General features: G+C 33.8%; 1 protein-coding gene across 1 annotated transcript in view; it reads left to right on the top strand.

Annotated features, from left to right (window-relative positions):
* Window positions 1–13,364, top strand: part of LOC132545167 (solute carrier family 4 member 11-like) — a 34,789-nt gene extending 21,425 nt beyond the window's left edge. Inside the window, exons 5-20 of the mRNA XM_060208842.1 lie at window positions 118–322; window positions 1,987–2,071; window positions 2,523–2,646; window positions 3,881–4,078; window positions 5,011–5,095; window positions 5,270–5,392; window positions 5,796–5,909; window positions 6,190–6,322; window positions 6,711–6,784; window positions 7,042–7,261; window positions 7,613–7,719; window positions 8,224–8,398; window positions 8,816–8,989; window positions 9,332–9,524; window positions 9,875–10,044; window positions 13,287–13,364. Of these exons, the coding sequence (XP_060064825.1) occupies window positions 118–322; window positions 1,987–2,071; window positions 2,523–2,646; window positions 3,881–4,078; window positions 5,011–5,095; window positions 5,270–5,392; window positions 5,796–5,909; window positions 6,190–6,322; window positions 6,711–6,784; window positions 7,042–7,261; window positions 7,613–7,719; window positions 8,224–8,398; window positions 8,816–8,989; window positions 9,332–9,524; window positions 9,875–10,044; window positions 13,287–13,347 (2,241 nt within the window). The 3' untranslated portion in view covers window positions 13,348–13,364. The remainder of the gene's footprint in view (window positions 1–117; window positions 323–1,986; window positions 2,072–2,522; window positions 2,647–3,880; window positions 4,079–5,010; window positions 5,096–5,269; window positions 5,393–5,795; window positions 5,910–6,189; window positions 6,323–6,710; window positions 6,785–7,041; window positions 7,262–7,612; window positions 7,720–8,223; window positions 8,399–8,815; window positions 8,990–9,331; window positions 9,525–9,874; window positions 10,045–13,286) is intronic.
* Window positions 13,365–16,150: the final 2,786 nt, after the last annotated feature.

Raw genomic sequence — 16,150 nt, 5'->3', positions numbered from 1 at the left:
GGTGATTAAAGAAATCTTTTCAGATTAAAGTAAGTGGTATGAAAATTAAGTTTCAGTTTATATAGATGATCCAATGTAATATGATATGTATACCCTGTTCTGCTGTTGGTTCCACAGAAGTTGCCTCTGAAGGACTTTTCCTTAGAGATTCGCGCAGCCATGGACATCCAGCGCTTCCTCAATAAAACTGTGCTGCTACTGGACCTAAACAAACTCAGTTTGGATGAAATAATTGATGAAATTCTTCATAAGATGTTAGACGGGACAGAGGGTGAGGTCAGCTTTGACCAGGCACGGTCAGCCCTGTTTACCCATGATTACGGTAAGCTATTATCTTAACCAGGCACAGTCAACAATGTTAAGTCAGAGCTTTAGTTACATGGGAACTCTTCATGGAAAGTTTTGATTAGATGGGAAATCTCCAAAGCTTCAGTTAGATGGGAAATCTCTGTAGCTGGAGTTAAATGGGAAATCTCCAAAGCTTCAGTTAGATGGGAAATCTCTGTAGCTGGAGTTAGATGTGAAATCTCCAAAGCTTAAGTTAGATGGGAAATCTCTGTAGCTGGAGTTTAATGGGAAATCTCCAAAGCTTCAGTTAGATGGGAAATCTCTGTAGCTGGAGTTAAATGGGAAATCTCCAAAGCTTCAGTTAGATGGGAAATCTCTGTAGCTGGAGTTAGATGTGAAATCTCCAAAGCTTCAGTTAGATGGGAAATCTCCATAGATGGGGTGTATTCAAAAGTATATGTCAATAGTTCCTTTGAGATGCAAGATCTGTAGAGTTTCAGTTAGGATTAGTAATCTCTATAGGAATAGCTTGAGCTGTTATGACAAAAGTCTTAGTTTGTAGCTGTCACAATGTAAGAAATCTCCAGAGTTGTAATAGATACAACATATTGAGCTTTAATAACGATCGTGATGTCTGAAGTTTAAATAGACAAAAAGCTGTCAATTAAAGTTTTTAATGTTAATGATAAATCAGTTCTTGCTACATAGTGAAGAAAGAGAAGAAACAAGGTAAGAATGACAATCAGACTGGAGTCTATGGGGTATACACATTTGTACAACTCAAACCCAGTTATCTACCTTCTTCACATATTGATAAGTTATAAAATGTACAGATAATGTGGAAAACAACGTCAAAATTGACAAAAAGGGAAAAAAAAGAAGAGAAATAAAATAACAAGGACTGAAAGTTGATAAAAATTTTACGTATTCTCACTTTGATATGGAGACCAAGGTTTAGTACAGTATTTCATTTTCAAAATTTTAATAATAATAATATGATTTTAACAAATCCTTTTATTATTGAAAGAATTTATTTGTTCTTTAAGTCCTTGTATATCTTTGGCAGAAAATCTCTTTTAAATATGTACATAGAAGCTGATAGTTGGAAGTTTTGTATAACTCGAGTTAACAAAGTCACCTGCAGTGAAGTGTTTCTTCGTCCATTTCACTTTTAACACTCTGATGACTGAGATTTATGATCTAGAACAGAATTTTTTCACTCCAACTAATAGATTTCTTAATCTGTCTTATATATCCGCATTGTGCTGTGGACTTTAACATTTTATAAACCCTCTGTTATTTATTTATTTTTTTACTTGTGAAGATATTATTCCTTCTGCCGAATTATAAGGTACACTACTGAAGATTTCCAAGTTTCCTTTCTGATTTGTCTTCACACTCCAAAGCACTATTCTCTTGCCTTTTACATTATACATAAATGACACCACCAGTCAGATAAACATTTTTTTCCATAGTCATGCATTTAATCAGTCATATAATATTGGTGGTCAGAATCACAAGATCCATGTAACACAATATCACTTGGTTATTTTTTTATTTTATTAGAATAAACACAGAACAAATTACATGTTTCTTACTGACATCTTAAGTATTACAGGGAGCATAATATTATACTAGAGTTCTATAAGCATGTCTATGGAAGGGAGATAATCCCTGCAATATGTTGATATTTTACAGTACACATGCTAAGTCGGACGTTACAATGTACCAGCATATCAGAGGGAGGAGGGTTTGACTATGACCAAAACTGGATATGTGCGATGTAAGTCATCCTTTGATATTTTAAACATCAAATAAGATGAGTCAAGGTAAAGTAAATAATTTATACAAAACTAGTAATTTATTTATATCAGCTGATTTTGAAACAGGAATTCTAATTATATTATAGTCAGGCAAGAGTAACATGTCACATTTCACCTTATCAGAACATTGTCGAGTTAGAAAGTAACATTCATTCTTTGGTTGTCTATTTCATCTGCAACTTAACAACCATTTACTAAGTCATTGATCTACTTACACTTCCCATAATGACTCACCTGATTGATATGATGATGAAAGGAGAATGTGACAGACCAGATTATCACAGAACTGTCTCTTGTACATATACAAATGTACAACACAGTAGCACACATTGAAAACTTTCGTGAAACAACAGGTCCATTAAAAAAAGTATTTGAAACAGTCAGTGATGATTAATCTTGTTTACACTACAGGGCTAGTGTGCCATCCATTCTCACCCGACATGTTGGCATCGCAAGGCTGCGTAATGCGGCTAATCTGGGTACCAGTAGTCAGGAGGTGTACTTTGTGATAGTGGTCCTCACACCTACAAAGGAGGTAAGTATGTCACTCCCTAAAAAAGGTATGTGGTCCTGATACCTACAAAGGAGGTAAGTATGTCACTCCCTAAAAAAGGTATGTGGTCCTGATACCTACAAAGGAGGTAAGTATGTCACTCCCTAAAAAAGGTATGTGGTCCTGATACCTACAAAGGAGGTAAGTATGTCACTCCCTAAAAAAGGTATGTGGTTCTGATACCTACAAAGGAGGTAAGTATGTCACTCCCTAAAAAAGGTATGTGGTCCTGATACCTACAAAGGAGGTAAGTATATCACTCATTAAAAAAGGTATGTGGTCCTGATACCTACAAAGGAGGTAAGTATGTCACTCCCTAAAAAAGGTATGTGGTCCTGATACCTACAAAGGAGGTAAGTATGTCACTCCCTAAAAAAGGTATGTGGTCCTGATACCTACAAAGGAGGTAGGTATGTCACTCCCTAAAAAAGGTATGTGGTCCTGATACCTACAAAGGAGGTAGGTATGTCACTCCCTAAAAAAGGTATGTGGTCCTGATACCTACAAAGGAGGTAGGTATGCCAGACCCTACAGGATGTTTGTAAATGAGAGTGTCCTCAAAAAGAGGTAGATATAAACTCCCCAAACTTCAAATAATATATACTAGAGTCAGAGGGATCTAAAAGTATATGCATTGTGTTTGCATTCAAATCTTCAGTCCTATTCCAATCCTAAATACCTAAGTGGACCATATGTCACCTGTACTATATTGGGATATACCTGGACATCACTGGATAGTAGAGGCTAGCGTTGTTGTCTTATTTTATGTTTAACATATGATCTACTGTAAACATACATTTTAGTACCCTGAAGTACTATGCTTAGATATGATGGCACTACTTGCAGTTTCTTTATGTTGTTCATTAAACAATTATTGTGGATACTAATTTGCCAAAAACTGATGAAGCAATAAAATTTCATTCACCGCACCAAATTCAATTTGGTTACAGTATATAAAAGATATTAGTTTTCTTAACAGAGGGTTGTCAAATGTTTTGATTTGGAAATCTCTTCTATTTATGAAAACCTTACTTGTGAACAATCAGAATCTATAAAGATAAGTGCTGACATCTGTGACACAATCTCAGTATATTCTTATATTGGTTTAGAAGCTGGTTGATCAAGCTCTATTTTGATTACAACTGTGACACAATCTCAGTATATTCTTATATTGGTTTAGAAGCTGGTTGATTAAGCTCTATTTTGATTACAACAGAAAGGAACCAAAAATGAAGTAGAGACTGGTCGAACATTTGCCACAATTTTCTCCGATCTTGACTTCCGCTTGAATTTGCTTGCTGCCTCCAGTGAAGAGGAGTTCAAGTCAATCCTGGAACAGCACACCAAGGAGCTGGCTGACCGTCAAATGAGTTCAACCAACAAAGTACCTGTCTACGACACAGATAGTAACAAGGTATTTCTTAACTGTAGCCATACAGAGTCAACACTGAGTAACTCAATAGAAAACTCACAAAGTACCAGTGTGTGATACTGATAGTAACAAGGTATAACTATTATCATACAGAGTCAGCACTGAGTAACTCAATATAAAACTGAACAAAGTACCTGTATACGACACAGATAGTAACAAGGTATGTCTTAACTGTAGCCATACAGAGTCAGCACTGAGTAAATCAATATAAAACTCAACAAAGTACCAGTGTGTGATACTGATAGTTACAAGGTATAACCATGGTGATAGAGTCAGCACTGAGTAACTCAATAGAAAACTCAACAAAGTACCAGTGTGTGATACTGATAGTAACAAGGTATAACCATGGTGATACAGTCAGCACTGAGTAACTCAATAGAAAACTCAACAAAGTACCAGTGTGTTATACTGATAGTAACAAGGTATGTCTTAACTGTAGCCATACAGAGTCAGCACTGGTATAACCCATGTGTGATACTGATAGTAACAAGGTATAACCATGGTGATACAGTCAGCACTGAGTAACTCAATAGAAAACTCACCAAACAAAGTACTTTTGTACGACACTGATTGTATCAAGGTATAACTATTATTATACAGCACTGAGTAACTCAATATAAAACTCACCAATTATTTTTATTTGTGAGTGGCTCTAAATGTCTCTCAACATTTTCGTTGACCACAACTTTTCCGCTTAGTTCTGTTCTGTCAGTCTGGTCATGTACACTGCTTGTAGTATTCATAGTGCTTATATTCATTTACATTTAATTCCTAGTTCTCAATGTTTTACCAGTCTAAGGTTCTTCTTTTGTGATAGTGGAGGATGATTATACACACACAATTTTGGACCCTTGCTTGGGTTGATATATTTTCAGAAGAAAACCGTACTAATTTGACTTTCTTTGGCGTTTCAGGGAGGATGTAAATGTGGTATATTTAAGGGCATTCGAGACGATCTCCGTAGACGACTACCACATTATTTTTCAGACTTCAAGGATGGTAAGTTGTGGAACTCAATTAGATTGATATCTAATTATAAAAGGAAGTTATCACCCCAAACATTCATTATTTCACTTCAACCAAAAAGTTAAGAAAATGAATCTGCAAAAAATTTTCATTTTGATAATAATTTAAATAGATGTACTCTGAATGTGCTATTCTGCTGTTCTACAGGGATCTTTGGACCAAAGACAATTCAGAAGACTTTATCTACAACCCTTTTCCTCTATTTTGCTTGTCTTATGCCATCCATCGCCTTTGGAGTTCTCAACTCAGAAAACACGGATAAAGTGCTAAGTATGTTGGTTCTTCTTACTAACTCATAGATTTTCAGATATAAATATCATGTGCCATTTTGAGCTCCTTAACAGTAGTTTACATACTATCTGATTGTATCTCATCTCTGAGGTTGGTAAAAGTTTTGATAATTTGAAATAGTAAAAATGAAATAATAACAATTGATAAAACATAATTATTTCTCAATGTACTTTGATTTTAACTTTGAAAATTGTCAAGTTTTCAATTGTATTCATTCAATTTCAAAATTAGTTGGAATTCACTTGTGACAAATATTAAATTTTATCCCCTGGGATTTAAGACTTCTATATGTATAATTAAAGGCACTGTTGTATTCAATAACTACATAAACAACAACACTACTACCTGTTATTTGTGACTCTTGGTTGCTGTTATGTTGTAGCGGTGGAGAAGGTGCTGTATTCACAGACCTTTGGTGGCCTGGTGTTTGCTTTATTTGGAGGGACACCACTTATAGTCTTACTGACCACAGCACCCCTCGCTCTTTACACAAAGAGTATGTATACCTTACAAATCTAACTGATTTAATATAGCAGTGGTACTAACATCAGGTCCTCTTTATCTGCCCCAAAAGATCCTCTCTGTCTGCCTTATAATATTATTTTTGTTCACCCTATAAGATCCTCTTTCTCTGCTTAGTAAGATTCTCCTATATGATCCTACATGTCTGCCCTATAAGATCATATTGCGTTAAAATATATTATTTGTCTGCACTTTAAGATTCCATGTATCTGCCCTATAAGATTTTCAGTAAATATTATTTTTGTTTCTTACAGTTATCCACACTATTTGTAAAGAATTCAGTCTGGATTTTCGTGCAATGTATGCCTGTGTTGGTCTGTGGAACAGCTTCTTTCTCTTCCTCTATGCTACGTTTGACCTAAGTGTCCTCATGCAGTGGTCAACCAGGTATGTGTTCTATCGCATACAATGTAAGTCCTATTGTCTGGTAATTAGAAAATATAGGCCAATAGGACATATGCTTTGGAGAATGAATTGATCAAACAACAACACATTGTTAGGTACAGTAGAATATAAAGAAAAACATAACAGGGAACAGACAGTTGGATAAACAGACAGCACACGTCCTATTGACTATAAGTTTCATGGCCTCTAAATAGGCCAGTTGTGCTTATCATTCAATTTATCTGTTGAACTGAAGAAGTTTGAATGATTCTTGATTTTTCAAATTGATCTCAAATATCAACATAATTGTCTCTAATTGATCTCAAATACTGCGCCCAGTTGAAACTATTACCCCTTATATTTATTCCTGTCATCTATTTGTGTTTTGCAGGTCCTCAGAGGAAATCTTTGCTCTGTTCATTGCGATAGCCTTCTGTGTTGATGCCTTTAAAAATACAGCAAAAAGTAAGTCAGCATTGTCTTAATTTGTTGAATCCCTTGCCTCATCACAACATACTTGATATATATGTGTACAATACACAGTAAAACCTCAGTGATAATCTATATAGAGGTTGCAATTGTACGATGTACTCCAATGATCTTGATGTCGAGGTTAAATTTGAATCAATTTATGATAGATTGTTCAGCACTTAATCGATAAATTTTCAGAATTTGGTTTGCTACAATTAAATTGCACAGAAAAATGCATATGTATATTTCAGATTTTGGGGATCATTACAACATTCCAAATTGCCAATCTGAGAGTGTGTCCAGTACTGGGTTGGCAGCAATCACTAATGTGACGGCTAATATATCTGCCAATGTCTCGGAAACGGTAGAGGAGGCCACAAAGGGATGTGAGCGTGATGTCAGTCTCCTGTACCTACTACTGCTTCTGGGTACTCTGTGGGTTGGAGTCATGCTCTACAACTTTACTAAGACGTATGTTGTCTACAAAGAAATTATCTCAAATAACAAGTACTTTATCTATCAATGTATTAGACTTTCTTGTGAGGTGTTAAAGTTATCAAAAGGATAACTGAACTATGAAAAAAGTTATCAAGAGGAAAATTAACTTTGACACAACATGAGCATCGTTTTAACACGATTGAATAGTCGTTATTGGTAATTTATTTTAGGTTATATACGTATGTACCAGTGAAGAGAAAAAATAAGTAATGGTTTCCTTTGAAAAGAGAGAGAGTGAGAGAGCACTGTCCATTAAGGTCATAAGGTTTGTTGAATATGATCTTTAACGATCAAGTGTAACTATAAGATAGTACTACTTTACAGGCCTTACCTGAATGCAGGGAAGAGAGAACTGTTGGCTGACTATGCCCTGCCAGTATCCGTTGTCGTCATGAGCTTAATTGGAGCTTTAGCCTTTAAAGATGTTGACCGTAAGTTTTCATTACTTTTTCCTTCTATTATTTACACACAACCTGCTTGTAAATGTAGGTTTTCATTACTAACGTCTAGGGAAAAAAATCTATCATTTATCTTTATGTTAATTCTCACATATTGAAACATTTAAACTCATGCATTTAATATGAAGGGTAGAAAAGCATTAATGAAGAATTGATAAAGAGATCCCTGCTGGTTGTGTCTGTAAAACGGAGACAGGTTCATTGTTAAGTGATCCAACTTTTTGTGTATAATTTCCCAAGTTTCTTAAGAATAATACCCCAATTTCCAGTAAAGTAATATTAATGCCAAAAAAATGTTATCATACTGTGTCGAACACCTGACATAATGACAAGACGTGTGGTCTAGAAAAAATATCTCAATGTTTCAGTCAGACAAAGAAGGAAATTATAAGAATGTTTCTTTTCTGTCTGATTAGCCTTAAACAAGTTTTGCAGACTTTGTGAATTGAGAGTAATTATGAAGTGATGTTGTTTTAGTTGGGAAGAGTTTTGATGGAGCAGGGAATGGATTCTCCATCTTCAGTCTTGTCCCCTTCCATACTCTGTCATGGGGGGCTGTGCTGGGGGCTATGGGGCTCGGCTTCTGTCTCTCCTTACTATTCTTCATGGACCAGAACATCTCCGCAGCACTGGTGAATGCTCCACAGAACAAGTGAGTAGACAGAGATGCTACTCATACGTGATTAACACAGTAATTTATTTAATGATAATGATGTGAAACCAGGTCAGTTGTATAAAACATCAGTTTCTTAACATAAGTTTTAAGAATTTCTTTTATATATCTCTCAGTAGCTACAAGGTTTTATAGAATGTATGTTACTCTCTCCTCTGTTTGTAGTATTTTTGTACCTTTTTAACACAGCATTTCTAGATTGTCTCACTTTTCTGTAGCAAGAGACATGGCAATCTAGTTGCTTGATATTTATAGTTTGGTCGTAGATTGAATATTTCCAACAATTTGGTCAAACATTAAGGTCAACATACTCACTCAAAACAACTGCAGTTTTAAAGATAACAATAATTGCCTCTACCTTTCTGGCCCTGATTCAGATGTTATTTTATCACACAGGATGAAGAAGGGAACATCCTACCATTGGGATCTAGTTGTTGTTGGACTTATCAATATGTTACACAGCCTGGTGGCCTTCCCCTGGGTACACGCTGCACTCCCACACTCCCCGTTACATGTGCGTGCCCTTGCTGATGTAGAGGAACGAGTCGACCAGGGACACATTTACCAGATGTAAGTACACCCTGTCTCAGACTTTGTTGTTTTTGTAGAATTTCTATCCTATATAAACCAATCCACATAACCAGATTATTTTACACTCAAACTTAGAATTTTAGGATGTAATAAAAGGTTTATTTAATGTGTTGTAGTTCTAAATAATAGTATACAGAAACATATGTCTCATAATCACAACCTCAGTACATATTTGTACTTCTGTTTAATCAGTTAAAACATGAATACATACCTTAGTACTGAAAACATGCTTCATGGCCTAATAATTAGTTCAGTTAAGTTAAATTTCACTATAATAGCATGCCTTTTCCTGTGTAACATATCAATGATTTGATTTTATAGAATAGTGAAGGTGCGTGAGACTAGGCTGACAGCCATTTTATCTCACATCCTCATTGGTCTGTCGCTACTGATCCTCGACATCCTAGCTTTTATACCCACTCCGGTTCTCTACGGCCTCTTCCTTTACGTGGGAGTGACCTCCCTTGATGGAAACCAGATGTTCGAGAGGATCATGCTTCTATTCACTGAACAAGTAATTATATATCATTGAATTTAATCAAAGATGAAAGAATTTGTAATTAGCTGACTTACAGTCACATGTAATATGTTGTTTGTAACTAACTGACCAGTCTTGATATTGTATGGATTTTTTTTCTAATGGGAACCATTTTAAATGACTTACCTTAAGCAATTATGCTTTGAAATGTTCTAATTCTAAGCCATATAATGTGATACATCGGTTGAATGGTTCAAATGACAGTTAATTAATCAATGCACTCTTAAGAACAATATATTCTAATTTTATGGATTGATGTTCCTTCAGGTACAATATACCACACTCATTTAAATTCGAATGTAAAATCTGATTATTTGTGGTTGCAGTCTGCCTATCCTCCCAACCATTACATCCGCCGAGTGCCACAAAGGAAGATGCACCTGTTCACCCTGCTGCAGCTTCTACAGCTCATTGTCCTTTGTGGATTTGGCTTTGTACCATATCCTTACCTCAAGATGTTTTTCCCTGTGCTTATCTTTCTCCTCATTCCTCTTAGGTAAGACTTCTTCCTTGGCAATATTTACAATAATGATCTAACATTCTCATTAAGTGAAATCCCTGGTAAAGTTCGGGTAACATTTTAAATTCTTTCCTAGTTTAAATGGTGATAAATTTAAATCTTGTTAAAACTTTAAATCCTTGTTAAGTTTAAATTCTGATGAGATTCAAATCTTGGTAGAGTTGTAATCCTGTTACAGTTAAAAAGTCTGTGAAGTTGTAATCCTATATAAGTTGAAATATGAAAATAATCATATTCTGTAAAAAGTAACACGGAGTAGGATTGTTGCCACTTCAACAAGTCCATATTAATGCACACAGTCACAACTTTACAATGTACATGTGCATACACTTACCAGTCTTATATGTTTATATAGGGTGAAATTCAGTTGAAAGCACTTTGTATTGTTGATATTTAGATTCCTATTGGAACCAGTAGTCCAGTCAATAATGCTGTAATATTTCTGTGTAATATATGGACTGTGTAACATTGTAACATTTAGTCACAGGTATTTCTGTGTAATATAGTGACTGTGTGACATTGTAACATTTAGTCACAGGTATTTCTGTGTAATATAGTGACTGTGTGTAACATTGTAACATTTAGTCACTGATATTTCTTTGTAATATAGTGACTGTGTGTAACATTGTAACATTTAGTCATTGGTATTTCTGTGTAATATATGGACTGTGTGTAACATTGTAACATTTAGTCATTGGTATTTCTGTGTAATATATGGACTGTGTGTAACATTGTAACATTTAGTCACTGATATTTCTGTGTAATATAGTGACTGTGTGTAAACATTGTAACATTTAGTCACTGATATTTCTGTGTAATATATGACTGTGTGTAACATTGTAACATTTAGTCACTGATATTTCTGTGTAATATATGGACTGTGTGTAACATTGTAACATTTAGTCACTGATATTTCTGTGTAATATATGACTGTGTGTAACATTGTAACATTTAGTCACTGATATTTCTGTGTAATATATGTGACTGTGTGTAACATTGTAACATTTAGTCACTGATATTTCTGTGTAATATATGGACTGTGTGTAACATTGTAACATTTAGTCACTGATATTTCTGTGTAATATATGGACTGTGTGTAACATTGTAACATTTAGTCACTGATATTTCTGTGTAATATATGGACTGTGTGTAACATTGTAACATTTAGTCACTGATATTTCTGTGTAATATAGTGACTGTGTGTAACATTGTAACATTTAGTCACTGATATTTCTGTGTAATATAGTGACTGTGTGTAACATTGTAACATTTAGTCATTGGTATTTCTGTGTAATATATGGACTGTGTGTAACATTGTAACATTTAGTCACTGATATTTCTGTGTAATATATGGACTGTGTGTAACATTGTAACATTTAGTCACTGATATTTCTGTGTAATATAGTGACTGTGTGTAACATTGTAACATTTAGTCACTGATATTTCTGTGTAATATATGACTGTGTGTAACATTGTAACATTTAGTCACTGATATTTCTGTGTAATATATGGACTGTGTGTAACATTGTAACATTTAGTCACTGATATTTCTGTGTAATAAAGTGACTGTGTAACATTGTAATATTTAGTCACTGATATTTCTGTGTAATATATGGACTGTGTGTAACATTGTAACATTTAGTCACTGATATTTCTGTGTAATATATGTGACTGTGTGTAACATTGTAACATTTAGTCACTGATATTTCTGTGTAATATATGGACTGTGTGTAACATTGTAACATTTAGTCACTGATATTTCTGTGTAATATAGTGACTGTGTGTAACATTGTAACATTTAGTCACTGATATTTCTGTGTAATATAGTGACTGTGTGTAACATTGTAACATTTAGTCACTGATATTTCTGTGTAATATATGACTGTGTGTAACATTGTAACATTTAGTCACTGATATTTCTGTGTAATATAGTGACTGTGTGTAACATTGTAACATTTAGTCACTGATATTTCTGTGTAATATAGTGACTGTGTGTAACATTGTAACATTTAGTCACTGATATTTCTGTGTAATATAGTGACTGTGTGTAACATTGTAACATTTAGTCACTGATATTTCTGTGTAATATATGGACTGTGTGTAACATTGTAACATTTAGTCACTGATATTTCTGTGTAATATATGGACTGTGTGTAACATTGTAACATTTAGTCACTGATATTTCTGTGTAATATAGTGACTGTGTGTAACATTGTAACATTTAGTCACTGATATTTCTGTGTAATATATGGACTGTGTGTAACATTGTAACATTTAGTCACTGATATTTCTGTGTAATATAGTGACTGTGTGTAACATTGTAACATTTAGTCACTGATATTTCTGTGTAATATATGGACTGTGTGTAACATTGTAACATTTAGTCACTGATATTTCTGTGTAATATAGTGACTGTGTGTAACATTGTAACATTTAGTCACTGATATTTCTGTGTAATATATGGACTGTGTGTAACATTGTAACATTTAGTCACTGATATTTCTGTGTAATATAGTGACTGTGTGTAACATTGTAACATTTAGTCACTGATATTTCTTTGTAATATAGTGACTGTGTGTAACATTATAACATTTAGTCACTGATATTTCTGTGTAATATATGGACTGTGTGTAACATTGTAACATTTAGTCACTGATATTTCTGTGTAATATAGTGACTGTGTGTAACATTGTAACATTTAGTCACTGATATTTCTGTGTAATATATGGACTGTGTGTAACATTGTAACATTTAGTCATTGGTATTTCTGTGTAATATAGTGACTGTGTGTAACATTGTAACATTTAGTCACTGATATTTCTGTGTAATATATGGACTGTGTGTAACATTGTAACATTTAGTCATTGGTATTTCTGTGTAATATATGGACTGTGTGTAACATTGTAACATTTAGTCACTGATATTTCTGTGTAATAAAGTGACTGTGTAACATTGTAATATTTAGTCACTGATATTTCTGTGTAATATAGTGACTGTGTGTAACATTGTAACATTTAGTCATTGGTATTTCTTTGTAATATAGTGACTGTGTGTAACATTGTAACATTTAGTCACTGATATTTCTGTGTAATATATGGACTGTGTGTAACATTGTAACATTTAGTCACTGATATTTCTGTGTAATATAGTGACTGTGTGTAACATTGTAACATTTAGTTACTGGTGTTGAGCAATTTTTCTGCTGATTTCTTTTTCAGGCACAAAGTGATTCCTCACGTCATAGAACATAAATACCTGAAGGCAATGGATAGCCATTAACTGTATCAACCTGGCACCGTAAATATCCACTTAAATGACTGTAAGTGGCATTATGGCTTGAGGTGCACTATGATATTGAAAAGAACAGCTCAGACCAGAGTTGGGTATCAGGAGTGTTCCAAGAGGAGGGAAGAATTTGGCAAGGGGACACAGAGGAAGACAACGGCATTAATGATACACAGAATACACACTGAATAACTTTGTGATCGATGTGTTCTGTAGATGGAAGAAGACAATATAAGCAATAAAAATATACTAAATACACTCTGGAAGTCTGTGTGTGTTATGCTCTGTCAACAGAAAAGTATGATAATTTTAAAACACACAAGATGCTGATTCTAGACAATGTTCATCATCCTGAGATTAATAATGTTCCCTGTGGTTTTAATTTGTGGATGTTTTATATATTTTCGTTTTGTATATAAAGTTGTTTTATTGGTATATATCTGTTACAATGATGTTGGTTTATGGTAGAATCTACTGGTAGTACTTATATCTTGTTGTATACTGATATACATACTGTTACATGTTGAGACAGTTTACAGTAGCTGATAAGGTGCTACATAACATGGCTGTTAACTGGTCTCTATAAGTATTGTTTATAATGACATACAAGTCTAACAAAATATATAAACTTTTCTGTCAACATAATCATGTCAACATACCTACAGTTTCTGTCTACATTTTTAAAACTCAGCTGTCAACATACTCAGAATGTTTTAACTTTAATGCAGTTATTGTGTCATTTTTCCTCTGTTTACTAAACCATTTGCCAAACCATGTGAACTTCTCAAACTCTTTTTTCCACTTTTTATTTTTTTTCTGAATTCATAGCTGTAATCACCATTTTCTAAAGCTATGCGCCTGTATTGTTTTGAGGTCTTTTTCAATAGGGAAGGAGGGACTATGAAATCCACAGCTAAGTCAGGTTTACTCTCATTTGCATATGAACACAAAGTTTTAAATACTAAACAATACTCATGAATATGTTTTAGTCTAGCAACCTAGCTGCTTGATGCTGATCAATACTGGTAGATTTTATACAAAAGACACCAGTATTAGTCTGTGTGTTTACGGTTCTTAGTTACCTAGTAACTGATATACTGGAATATGTATAAGATTGTCACCTACTCTTTTTGTGACAGATCATTTCTTTTGTGATGTGTGGCTAATAGTGAATGCTTCCTTTATTTTAGAATGTTTCAATGCTTACTTACATCAATCAGACAACAATTGTGTCAGACTACATATCTAAGGGGTGATTGATTATTGTTATGTAGATTTAGATTTACACTGATCACAACGACTAACCTTACTGGTATATAAGTACCCTTACAATTAATGGGTAGAAGTCGTACATGAAATGTACTTAATTTTTAATAAATACTGTTAATAGTGTTTACTTACATACATTCTTTAGAAGTGTGTCTTGATACAAACATTTATTTGTGATCTCTGGCATAGCACTAACATGTTTATGAGTCATGCAAGATTCTTTTACTTGTGTTTCTAAGCTCTGTAGTGATCAATAGATATAATGTACAATTAGGAATCTCCGAGTACCTGTTCCAGTAGGTTGATAGTGATTCAGGTATACATACAAATTACATATTCTGACAGTTTTCAAACGCAGGTGAAGGAAATACAAATTGCAGTGTAAGCCCTTATGAAAGTCGTATATATTGCGCTCCTACAAAGGTTTTTATTTCATCATTAATTGAAATTTTGAATGTTATATCGATATTTGTTTTTATGTAAGCTTTTATTCGTTATGTGAATTTTGAACTGAATCAACTCTATTTGTTTTTATTTTTATGTTTGTGTATCACTGTGTTCCCATGCACCTATTAAAAACATAACATTTTAACGTTTTGTAATTGTTTTCACTTAATACTCAGCTGCATATTGTAGCACACTAACAACTGAAGTCATAATGGTGGATATAAGATATATTTACAATAATCCATTTTACTCATTCTGCAATGAACTACATTGACAACCATTAATGTTTAAAGTTCATTAGCATGAACTTTGTTTCTGACAAATTATACGACATTTAAACTTAGAAGTTTACAACAATCAATGATAGTAACAATTTATTTTACAATATTTAACTCTGTAAGTTTTCCACAATTTATGATATTGACAATGAACAACATTTAAAGTTGGAACTTTTACCACTGTGATTTTTATCACAATTTACATCCTTTATTTAGTTAACATTAGTTTGAAAAAATTAAGGAGGTAATCATTTTTATTTCAATATATGTTTGCCCTCTGATTAATCTGTTTTGATAAGGATTATAAAAAATGTGACTGAATGTTTAACAATGCTTTTCATTTCCAATAGCATCTTTAGTTCTCTTTCCTAGTCAGAATCAAATTGATGCTTGTCATTCCCAATAGCAGCTTTAGTTCCCTTTCCTAGTCTGAATCAAACTAATGCTTGACATTTGGATGCTGCCTATATATGCAACATCTGTCCCGGAGGGAATATCATTTTGTCCAGTTTTATGGACAGCTTCAATTCGGTGACCTCCACCAAAATAATTGCTTTTTCATATGTAGCACATCTTTGTTCTTTTTGAGTATTTTGTTTTAAATAATAACATAATTTTTAGCTTCAGTTTATGTATATGATATTTCAAGAGATTGTGAATATGACTTGAGTAAGTTGTACAATGCCAGGTACTTTCTCAAACTGGAGTAAGTTCTACAATAGGGTTTTACAGAAAACTTACGCAGAAATCCAAAGAGCACAGTGGTACTTGGACTGATTTGTTGCAGGCTGTAGATTAGCATC

This window comes from Ylistrum balloti, unplaced genomic scaffold (assembly GCF_031769215.1).
Source record: "Ylistrum balloti isolate Yb309-2 unplaced genomic scaffold, AGI_CSIRO_Ybal_v1 Utg369830, whole genome shotgun sequence".
NCBI lineage: Eukaryota > Metazoa > Mollusca > Bivalvia > Pectinida > Pectinidae > Ylistrum > Ylistrum balloti.
Note: the sequence above shows the minus strand (reverse complement) of the source record. Positions and strands in the feature narration are given on the sequence as shown.